Below are 12,155 nucleotides of genomic sequence, written 5' to 3'. Positions count from 1 at the left end.
TTATCATTTCCCAAGAGATTTTCATCTGATCTGCTGTATGATACAAAGATAAGGACTTTGTGACCCTAGTCAGGCTGTCATCTCAAACTGCCAGCTTCAAACTCAACTCCATTTCCAATTATGCTACTTGCTGAGTGAACTGATAATTGTACTTACAGGGTTTGATTACTAAAATAGTTGAAGCAACAGACATTGTATATTTGAACCATTCTCCCTGTGTTACACAAAGGGATAGCTAAAGGTATCTCCCCAGATTATGTACCCAAAGATCACTTTGGAGATGGTTTGGGGGTAGAGTGAAGCAGCTTAAAAATGAGATCCCAGGTTCCTACCTCCACAGTGACAGTGCTATCAGCAACCTCCAGAACACTGCCTTGGTTACAATACATTATGTAAGGCTATAGCAGTCATCAGCTGACATGGATTTCTAGAGCACCTACTATGTATGTGACCTTACCCTGAAGGTCCTATACCAAAGACGAAACTCCAAAGGTATGGACAGTTCCCCCAGGGTCACAAGCGGAGGACTCACTTGAGGTTAAGGGTTAGCAAAAGTTCTGCAGAGGAGATGGAAGCTTAGGTGAATCCTGGAAGATGGGAGGATTTGCAGAAGACAGGTTTGAATGAGCAAATCATAGATTATGGAGGGTAGTAGGTAAAACACACTAAATCAGCATGGCCACCAGAGTTCTTAGGAGGCAATGGAGACACTTTAGAAAGCTCCACCAAAGCCAGGAGCACCAGGCATGAGCCTTGGCCTTTACTTGGCCCACAGGCAGCAAGGCCACGTCAAAAAGAGTGGCCAGCATTGCCTTATTCACAACCACCTTCATTTCTCCACTCACCATTCACTTTTATAGGTAATCTTTAGAACTCCAGGACTGGAGCATAGAGTGTATACTCAATAAAAACTGTTCTGGCAGTTGCTGGGTGTTGTGGCACATACCTTCCATCTCAGCGCTCAGGAGGCATGGCAGATGGAGCTCTATGAGTTTGAGGCCAGCCTGCTTTACACAGAGTCCTAGACGAGTCGGGGCTACATAGTAAGACCCTGTCTTAAAAAGCTGCACTGTGATTAGGGAGATAGCTTAATGGGTAAAGAAAGTGCTTGCCTGGAAGGCATGAGGACCTGAGCTCAATCTCTAAAGCCCACATTTTAAAAACTCAGGTGTGATGTTGCACACTTGTTTCCCCTGCACTAGAGAGATGAAACAGCCAACCAGATTCACCTACTTAGTGAGCTCTAAGCCAGCAAGAGACTCAAAACCCAAGGTAGATAGCCCCTGAGGAACAACACCCAAAGTTTCCTTGGGCCTCTACATGCATGGGCACTTGAACATGCACATTTCATGTGTGCCCACACATACAGCCATGTACTGCAGGGTTTATTACGACTGATTATTTCTATCATGAATATATAAGTGATCAGAATTTTTCAATTCAACCGATAGCCTGTGTTTCAGGTAGCTTTCATGAATATTGTTTTATGGCTTCTACAACCTGGCTTCATGTCCTCTCCCAAAAGCTTTACTGGGCAGTAGTTTTACTTTTTTAAAAAAAATTATCTACATGGTTAAATATGCCAGATAGTGTGCTGTGAAAAGAGAAGTGCACAGCAGAGCAGTAAGTCCGTGAGGGGCAGGTGCCCAGTGGCTCATGAAGCAGGCAGGGGATTTAGGCTAGCACTCCAAACACCACTGTGGAACAGAACTGGAGAGAGGAGGGGTTGCCACCAAAGGCGCAGCAAAGCCCAGATACATTAGCCCCTGCTAATACCTAGCTCCCATCACTGCACCCAGAGCAAAGCTGGGTTCTCCACAGTGGTAAAAAAAAAAAAAAAAAAAAAAAAAAAAAAAGAAAAAAAAATCAGACCAAATGAAGTAGAAAAGTAATAAAAATATAAAAATTCAGTGCTGGGCTGATGAATCAGCAAATGCACTTAGAAGGAAGGTAGGTGCTCCAATCTCAGGCTTTAGAAGACATGCATTCTAGTAGGAAAGTTTTGTTCCCTGTGTACACTATGTAAGTACCCAGAAAAGGGACAGGGGTCTACAAGTAGATTATAATGTACACCATGTATATTCTCATCTGCCACTAGACACCCCATCTTTTCTTAGCCCATGGACAAGAATCCTTTTTAAGTGTGTTTTATGTGTGATGGGGTGGTGTGCATGCATATGTGAGTAAACTTTCACATGTGTGGGTGCATGTGTGTGTGTGTGCACTTGTAAAGGCTAGAGGTTGACAATGAATATCTTAATGCTTCACTTTATATATTGAGGAATTGTCTCTCACTTGAACCCAGAGCTTGCCAATTTGGCTAGTATAGCCCAGCCAGCTTGTTCCAGTGATCCTCTGCTCTGCCTTCCTTGCTGAAGTTATAGGTGGGCCACCACATCTGCCTGACATTTCCATGGGTGCTGGGGATCTGAATTTGGATCCTCAGTGGCAAGTACTTTTATCTACTGAACTATCTCCTCAGCACTGAACTGGGGTCTAAGAAGGACTTTATACAGCCATACACTTAAAGGTGTCTGCTGTCCGCAGTCCACTTCCTTTCCTGCCTTGGCAACAGAAACTTGGCACATCCTACCTTTAAAAAAAATAATTTTTAAACTTGAAAACCAAGACCCGTCTCAGAACTCAGCTATCCTCACTCAGGTGTTTTGAGAAGTCAGGGTCCTGTGTCATTGTCTTATTATGGGATCAGTTTTCCTCAAATGTCAGTGTTGATTTGCCTTACACGTTTACAGAGACTGAGCAATAGAGGATTTTCCCCTTTGCCTTTATCAGTAACATTATTTTTAAAAGCAGAAATAAGAATGGAAGGAAAGCTGTAGTGCTCACAACCTATTCACAGCCTGCTGTGACTTATAAAACACCATTGCATAGGCCACTACTCTCTCACACAGAGCTGCAGGCTGAGTACCTGCAGGAAGTACTTAATGAAAGAATTCTTTGCTTGGGGTGGAATGCCTTCTGGCCCCCATGTTTCTGACACTTGGTGGCTCATGATCTTGCATTGTGTGATCAGCACTTGTGTGTGCTGGGGTTTCTCAAGTGGGTGGTGATCTATTCTCCCTTATGGCACACATACTGCCACGGCCCCCTTATCGTTAGAGGCTATTGGCTTCCACCCACTTTTCAGATCTGCTTGCGCAATCAACAAGCGTCAGCTGCTGGGCACCACCTCAGATGCTAGCACTGTGCCTGTCAAATGGCATTCCTCCAATTATGGACATTAATTATAGACAAATGCACATCTTAAGATTTAATGATTTATCTCAATGGGCACTTGTTAAGGATTTGACATTTTACAGTGAAGTGACTCTGGAAACCTGTAATACTTACTGCATTACCTTTTAGAATTGTCTCCTCCACCTCCTTCAGTAGTTTTTTAAATGAACTAAAGCACTGGTTTAAATGAAGAAAAACTGGCTTTCTTTCTACCATCATTTTTCAAAACACTGTGGTGATTGGCTAGACAAATACTTCCCACCTCCAGCATCTCCTCAGCTAGTCTTCTAACCTCTTTCATTTCCTCTACTAGCTCATGTTGGAAGCCACAGATAGATAACACAACAGCCACTAACGTCTACCCTCTTGTCTATCCAGCACGGATATCCACCCATCAGTGTCTGAGTAGCAAAAGAAAGCTCTTGCCTTGAAGAGCAAAGATGTTTGGGTGCTCCTGGGTGAGTGTTGTTTGAATCTTAGATGGTCTTATAATAAAAAACACAGAGCCAGATATCTAAAAGCTGAAAGATCGGAGAAGCCACAGCCAACCTCACCTGGCCAACTCCTCAGCTGATCCTGTTTCCTCAGACTGAAAGCTACTGAGTCCTCACCCGAAAGGATCTCAGCTGAACTGCTTTAGTTCCTGTTTCCTCATGCCTTATATACCTTTCTCTGCCCCGCCGTCACTTCCTGGGAGTAAAGGTGTGTGTGCTTCCCAGTACTGGGGTTAAAGGCGTGTGCCACCACTGCCTGGCTCTGTTTCCAGTGTGGCCTTGAACTCAAGTGGTGGGATTAAGGATGTATGCCACTACTGTCTGCCCTCTATGTCTAATCTAGTGGCTGGCTCTGTCCTTTTATCCTTAAGGCAAGTTTTATTAGGGTACACTATATCACCACAGGTGAGCAGAGTAGAACAGTGCTTTCAATACCACAGGAAGGGTTCGTGGGTGACATTGGAGACAGTTACTGCTGAGACTCATCTAACTCTCACAACACTCCTGTGAAGTGCTATCATTTCCCAGTGCAGTAGAGGAAACGGAGAATTGCAGATTCCTGTGGGGAGCCAGCACAGCTGCCCTCAGGCCATGCTAGCCCTTCACTGTCCCTAAGAGTCTTAACTGTCTCCTGGGTGACAGAAACATTTACTGATAATTCAATTTCTTTGGTCAAAAAGGATTGGGAGTAACCTTCATTCAACCTTAATCAAATTATTGATAATGTGGCCACAGAAGGACAGCTTTCCACTGCTGTGTGGAGAGTCTTCTATCCACTCTGAAGGGTCAGCCAAACAGAGGTGCCGCAGAGATGGACACAACCAGGCTGGAAGCAGGAAGTCAGAGAAGGGGTGGTGCTTCCTTCCACCCAAGGATCTCCACAGCACCCCCTCCTTTCCTAGGAGCCCAGACATGAGAAATGAAGTCTAGTTAAATCCTGAATAGTTCAGGGCACAAAGTCAGTGGCCAGAGACCAATGTGTTTTTAAGATACAGTACATGGATAGGTGAATGTAAAATGCCTCAGATAAACATAGGTTACACAACCTAAATTTTTGTTCTGTCTGTTTTTAAATTTGCTTTTGGAGGAAACCATCAAGAGTAGTACATGTCAGAAAGTACTTCTGTGCTGGACTTAGTGGCACAGGCCTGTAATGCCAACTACTCCTGAAACTGAAGCGGGAAGATCCTAACCTGTCTGGTCTCCCACAGAGTAAGTTCAAGGCCAACCTGGGCAACTTAATGAGACCCTGTCTCAAGATAAAACATTTGTAAAGGTAAAAAGAGGGCTAGAAATCAATAGTAGAATGCTTTCCCTGGCACACACAAAGCCCTAGATTCAATCGACAATATCAGAGAGAGGAAACCTATAGAAATCTTGTCTGATCTACTCCAAAAGAACACGACAAAGAAGCCTTAGATCTGTCCCTGAACACAACACTACCACTTCCTGTGGGCTTTTCCTTCATCCCTAGTCCAGACAGTCTCCTTTCAGCTAAACAATACTAGCATCTGATACTTTACTTTAGTCTGGGGCACCACTGCCAGGACAGACGATGAGCAGCAGTGAGCTCTTTTTGTTGGGTAAGATCAACACCTTAGAAAGGGCACAAGACTTATACATCTCCCACTTCAGATTTAGAGCCAATAATTTGAACTTGTTCTAAAAAGAACTTTATTCTCTATAGCTTGCCCATGACCATGATTCTGGTCATGAAGATAAGAACTAAATATTTCTTTGTGCTCACATATGTGCCCCAGGGTGTAAATATGATCATCTTTCACAGACTCCTAAAAACATCTCCAGATTCTTATGCCTGGTGAGGACCAAGACACCAACTATCACTGAGTGCTATAAGGATAGAAGAAAAGCAACTGGCACCATATCCTGGGAAGCAGGAGGATTTTCAAGAACCATAGCCAACTAGATTGAATTGTCCCAGGGTTATATTTGATTGGCAAGAATTATAAACCATTAATCTAAATATGAAAATAATTTCATCCTCCGGGTCATGAACATGAAGCTTAAAAGAAGCAACTGTTAAAATAACATGAATAAAAGAAGTTACTGTGTTAGTTACTAAAAAGGAACTCTCACTGCTTTTGTTTGGAGGCTTCTATTGGAAAGGAGCAGAAATATAGAATGTAGTAGAATTGAGCTATGCAGAAACTATCCAGATGGCCATACCAAAATGATTAAAAACAGATTTCTTACCATTTTTTCTTCCTTAGCAGGTGGACTTCGAAGAAAAAAGCAGAGTGGAGCAAAAACAATATCAATTATCCCGATAATTGTCATGAGCCAAGGAAAGCCGATTGCCTTTGCGATGGCACCACCAGCAGAGGGACCTTTGGGGAAACAGAAAATCAGCACTTTCTCCAAGTGTCTTATTGTGAGAAAATGTAAAGATTTCTGTATTTGTAGGAGGTTTTATCTCTCCTGCATTGAGGTAAAGGTTGTCTTACCAATAGCATACCCCATACAAAAGGCCACATCCGCAATGGCATATACACTTCCATAAACAGACACGTGCCGTAGGTCAACCAGGTAACCCATGATAGGCATCATGGAGGAATCCACCATCCCTGTAGATAGTCAAGGAACAGTGTATGGAAAAGTGGTATGAAACAGAAGCAGGTTGAATGTTGGAGACTGTGTCCTAAACTCAGTCCATTGCCAGCTCTTCCCCTCTGCCATTGCCACTTGCTCATCTGTAACAGACCCCTGACAACAGACCTTTCATTGTGGATAGTAAGCAGTAGGGTTCAGAAAAGAGTGGAACTCAGGATTCTGAGTCCTTATTAGGTAAGCATTTGTAGGCTGTCTGACCTCACCTTATAATCTCTTGTAATGGGCCATCTTTTGGGTAAGGGGAAGGTACCCAGTCCTCTGGCCACTCACCTATTACTGTTCTCCAAGTGTAGGGTATTACAGGCCACTGGAACCTGGCCTATAGCTGATGCCTCCCTGATCCACTATTTTTCCAATCACTTTTCCCTTGCCAGTTAGCACACATACATAATCAGTCAACCTCTTCCCCACTTTCCACCCACCTCCAACACCAGGCCTTAGACCATGAGAGTTACCAAGCTGGAAAGTACTGAAATACTAGTACTCAGTGGAGGGTGAGAGAGCATCTCTTCCTGCTCACAAAACTAAAACCTGAAGAGCTTGGCTCCTTAGTTGGCTAAAACAACAATTGAGACCAGCATGACAAGCTGTGGCTTCTTGACTAGCAAAGGACAAGGCTTGGAAAGATCACGTGTGTTCAGAGTTCCAGGTGCAAATCCTAGCTTTGAGCATGGTCATACCTAGCTTCAGAACACTGCTTCCCCCTGTCTAAATGGGGTGCTTTGAAAGTGGTTTTGGTGACTTGAGTGTAGTGAACTGATGCCTGTGAACACATGCTGAGGGGCTGGCGCACAGCAGCCGGTGGATGAGAGAAATAGTTTTCATTTGTTTAGTATTTGTGATCATCTGATGTGCACAGCCTGCTGCAGAGAGAGTGGAGCAAAACCTGAGAGGTGGATATTAAGCACAGAGCTAAAGAATGAATTACAGCGGGACTGGTGTGGAGGTCCCCCAGGAGGCATAAGATGCCAGGGCTGCCCAACCTCCTGTAGAGGGTCAGAAGATATCCCGTTCATTCTTTCTGCTATACCACTCCAAGACCAAATTCCTGACACTACTGCGTAACAGATTTGGCCTTTACTTTCATCATGTTAATCAGTATTTTATAAGTGAGAAACAAAAGCATACCATTAGTCCAGACTTTCCCTAATGTTTTATTTTCCTTTGCCTCTGAAAATCCCTGCGGTGCACAGCATGGTACCTCACCAGCCTGTATTTTCTTTACCAAGCCTCATAAGAAAAGCACATGGGAAGTCTGTCCCTAGTCGCATTTGGGAAGGTTGCTCTTAGATGTGAACTAAATTGAATGTGCTACAGATAAGGAAGCGTTAGTTTGCTGGAGTACGGCAGTGAAGCACCAGTCTGCTTCTGCCAACACCACCTGACTTTCAACAAGCATCTTCGTGGATCTAGACTATGGGTTGTCCCTGAGCTAATCTCATTGCGCCCTCCACTTCAGCTTCGGGAAATCTGAGCTTTGGTACCTATCTATAGGCTGTACACTCCTCAAGAAGAGAATCTCCGCTAGAGAGACTGCAGCTCCAAATTGAGGCACACGGCCCATGTGACTTACCAATTGCAAAACCAACTCCAAAGTTGGGAGCGATGAGTCCATAGATATTTTTTGCAAAAGGAATCTGTAAGAGGAAGTTAATATGCTAAAATAAAAGATATTGACTCTAATAAATCATCTTCAAAAGAAAGCCTAAAAATATCTTTTATCTGGGCCTAATGGACCTGTTCCCTTTTGAAAGAAATGAGAGCAGAGAAAGAAAGGGGGTTGCCATCCTAATCTTTAAAATCCAAAGCCCAGATTGAGGGTGTAGTTTAGTGGTAAAGTGTTTGCCTACCATGCATGACACCCTGGGTTCAATCTCCAGTGCAACCAATCAATAGATGTATGTCAAAGCCTGAAATGTAAATTCTGACTACTGTGAAAACTTAATTACATGGCTCCTTAGAAAGATGGCTTCATCCACTCTCTTGACAAAGAGAAGATGACCATATTTGGGGAGATATTGGCCACTAAAATATGTTTATTCTAGAGTAACATCTTGCTATTGTTCAGAGAGTAGCTGCCATAAAGTATTTGAGACACTTGTCATGTTTAGTGGTTCATGCCTGTAACCTCGCATTTGCAAGAGTGAGGCAAAGAGGATTGTCGTCAGTTCTAGGCTGGCCTGGGTTACATAATGAGACCTTAAGAAAACTACAAAAAAAATCACAAAATTAAAAAAAAAATAGAAAAATAACTTGGTAAACTACATAATAAATTTGCTTAAATAACATCTGATCTAAAGTTAAATGATATGCCCACTTGAGTCTTTCCAGAAATGTTTGAAGTGACTTTTAAAAATTGAAAAAAATAAATGAAAAACATAATAAAACCAAATATTAGCAAACTCAAACTGTTATAAAATGTTGCCTGGTGAGTCTCACCCAAAACAAGAGTTTCAGTCCCATATGTTCCCACTCCCCCAACTGCCTGTCAAATTCAATCTTTCACTCACACATAAAATGCTGATTCCAACAATTATCATTCCCAGAAGAGCACAAAGCCACCTATCAAAAGAAAAAGCACATCAATAAATGAACACTTAGGGTGTTTTTCCTAAGACACATCTTCAGTGAAAATCATAGCAGTTATTTGTAATAGCTAAGACAGAAACACTGAATTTCTTCAAAGAACCACATTATATCAAAACAATAGAATGAATGCTTTCATTTAATCTTACCTTCCCATTTTGTGTGCCAGTATCCCAAAAATATTGGTTCCAATGAGATAAGAGATACTTGCTGGCAAGAAAACAATGCCTGTGGATTTATGAAAAGGATACCTTATCAGCTCTTCTACAAGTCACATGTCAGAAAAACTAATAATCACAGACACTGAAGCGATGGTTCGAGAAGATGAGATGAAGTCTGGGGCCTGCACCCATGCAGCTAATATCCGGTTTCAGTCTGGACCCCACATGGCTTATCCATTCCAGAAAGCTGCCGAGACACTTCAGAAATGGAAACCATTTCTCTATCAGTGGCTACATCTCACTTCTGAGTCTGGTGACAGCATTACTTGTGGACCGACAGAGACAATCCCCAGCGGTGGGAGTCCAGTAATGGCCACCCATGTGGTCTGGGCATTTGCATATGTGTTCTCACCTCTGAAATTCTTACAAAAGGCACAGCCATTGAAGAATTCGGGCAACTAGGAACAAGTGAAAAGGAAGCAGTGGACACCAGCCAAAGCCCACAGTTATTTTCCCTTGTAACTTTACACACATGTCTGTGTGCACACAAGGCTTTGTCACACAAAGAGGACTATGTAACATCTACTGCTCCATGCCCTGTTTTTCTCAATTAACTGTGAACATCTTCCTATCTTAAAAAAATAAAATAAAAACTAAAAACAAAAAACACTACTTGGTCATTTTTCATGGTAAAACTGTGACTGACAGATTCTTCATGCCCAAGACTTAATGGCTGTCCAAGGGGAGACAATGGACCAGAAGTTCATTGTTGCCTTGAACATGGCCAGCACTGAACAAAAGGCCCATCAAGATAAGCCATATGAGTATGCAAGAGATCTGTCCACTTCAGCTCTTCTGCTCATTACTAGGACGATCTCTACACAGGAGACCACTTTTCAATGTCTTAATTTCAGTATTTTTTCCCTGAAATGAGACATGCTAGACTTGATGCCAAGCCTTGCCCTCAAACAGTAAGAGCTGCTTTGTTCTGCACCGTCTCTGTGTATGCCAGCTGTGCATGGTGAGTGGTCCACACGTGCTGGTCTAGGCAGGCATGATTCTGTCCCTTTAAGGATAAGACACGAAGCCATTAGACCCTAAGAGAAGCTGTCAGAAGTCTGAGCCTCTAACACAACAGGAATTTCAGGTTAATGGGGTCTATGATCAAAATGCAAAACAGAATCATGCCAGAACTAGGATTCTGGGAAATGACAGTAGAGAGCAATCATTTGTTCCTGGAAATCATTTCCATCACACCTAGTGATATGCAGAGGCCAAACAGTCACTCAGTATAATCTGATTGGGCAAACATTTACTGACAGCCATATGCTCAGTACACCTCCAGCTTACAGCAAAAGCAATGAAAATATGAGTCCTGTTGCCATGGAAGTGTCTTGGGGGAAAGAATGGCGTTTGGTCTGTGACATGGCTTGCTAAGAACATCATAAGATACAGTTCTGAGAACCCTGAACCTGCAGCTGGTCACACTCTCCAAAGCAGACAGGATTAAAACCTGACCCCAGAAAGTCTGTGGTAGACCTCCCACACTCTGCAAACCAGGATGGGCTGGGTAATAGAAATCATGTTGACTTTGCCTCAGTATCAGTTGGAATCAAGGTCCATGATTGTATAAATGCAAACTGTGAGAAAAATAACAGCAGGACAAACAGCCACTGGCATATGGCCTCAGGATCAGAGAAACAAAATGAAACTGAAGGGACTGTTCTATGGGAACTCTGAGGCCAGATCCCATTTGACAAGGTAGCTGCCACTCTCTAACTCAGCACTGTCCTGGAGGGCTGCAGTCCATCATTAGGGGAGATATCCTATAGATAAGAAGGAAATTGATTTTTGCCTAAGATTTTATTAAGATGAAATGTTAAATGGTAAAGACCAAACCAGAAGACCCTCATGTACATCACTGCTGACTGAACCTGTCAGCCAGACACTCCGCTTGACCTTGGCCCACAGACACCCTTTTGTTTCTAGTCAAAGAAGACAGCTCTGAGGGCCCAGCTAGGACCCAAGGACTCCTAATGTACCTGACTCCAGTTAGAACTCCAAGCAGGGACACCGACAGACTCCTCAGTGCCAGCGAGCAGCCTGACCTACTACCTGAAAGGGGGTGCCAGTCTCACACAGGACTAAGAAACACAAGGACCTTGTTTTCCATGGGCAGCAAGGCCATTGGCAAACTCATCATGATTCTCAAGCAAAAGTGCATTGGATTAGAAAGCACAAAACAAGGTGTTGGTTTGAACTTACAGCTTGTTAGCTGAACTTTGCAAGGTTCAAACCCCTTAAAGCCCTGTAAGAAGCCACTGTTCCCATCCTGTATACTCAGAATGTGGAGGCTCAAGTGACACACTGTGTCATGTGGCTGTGAACAGACTTTTTTCCAGACAGCTTTTCCAGAGTGACTTCAGTAACATGGCTCCATGCAAATCCCATCTTCCTGTTCTCCACCCTGGCTGGCCTGCTGGCCTCCCCACACTATAATAAGTCCCCAGCAAGCAGGAACCACCTCATTTTCCCCATAACCTAGCTCCATTGTGGCAGGCAGGATGTGCTCCAGAGCATGGCTGGCCACCCAAAGAAAAAGTCCTATCTGGGTGTGCTAGCAAATGCCTTTAATCCTAGCACTCAGGAGGCAGAGGCAGGAGCATCTCTGTAAGTGAAAGGCCAGTCTGCTCTACAAAGGGAGCTCTAGGACACCTAGGACTACATGGAAAGCCGTGTCTCAAAATAAAACAACAACCAGGGTGTGGAGGGAGGAAAGGTTCTGTTTGAGGGTGCCCACTTCACGGAACTGGAGAGACCACTGTCCCTCAAAAACAGGGTTTCCATAGAGAAGTCGCAGGCAGAAACTGGCTCTACACCTCATAAACTTCCCTCAGAACTCTCCCACCTGAGTGAGAAGTGTTAGTTGCACCTGGTCTTTACACAGCATCCAATGTCATATGCATATTGCTCTGACAGGAGTTCCCACAGGCTCCTCCCTCATCTCCAGTCACACCAGAAAACCCACCACAGGGACCAGCCCACC

General features: G+C 43.6%; 1 protein-coding gene across 2 annotated transcripts in view; it reads right to left on the bottom strand.

Annotated features, from left to right (window-relative positions):
* Slc18a2 (solute carrier family 18 member A2) overlaps nt 1-12,155 on the bottom strand; it is a 39,928-nt gene that overhangs the window by 6,795 nt on the left and 20,978 nt on the right. For both annotated transcript variants that reach the window (XM_006978459.4, XM_015997197.3), the window contains exons 11-15: nt 9,098-9,176; nt 8,873-8,924; nt 7,936-7,999; nt 6,197-6,316; nt 5,946-6,079 (exon numbers count right to left, since the gene is read on the bottom strand). In XM_006978459.4, coding sequence (XP_006978521.1) covers nt 5,946-6,079; nt 6,197-6,316; nt 7,936-7,999; nt 8,873-8,924; nt 9,098-9,176 — 449 coding nt within the window. The remainder of the gene's footprint in view (nt 1-5,945; nt 6,080-6,196; nt 6,317-7,935; nt 8,000-8,872; nt 8,925-9,097; nt 9,177-12,155) is intronic.

This window comes from Peromyscus maniculatus, chromosome 1 (genome assembly GCF_049852395.1).
Source record: "Peromyscus maniculatus bairdii isolate BWxNUB_F1_BW_parent chromosome 1, HU_Pman_BW_mat_3.1, whole genome shotgun sequence".
NCBI lineage: Eukaryota > Metazoa > Chordata > Mammalia > Rodentia > Cricetidae > Peromyscus > Peromyscus maniculatus.
Note: the sequence above shows the minus strand (reverse complement) of the source record. Positions and strands in the feature narration are given on the sequence as shown.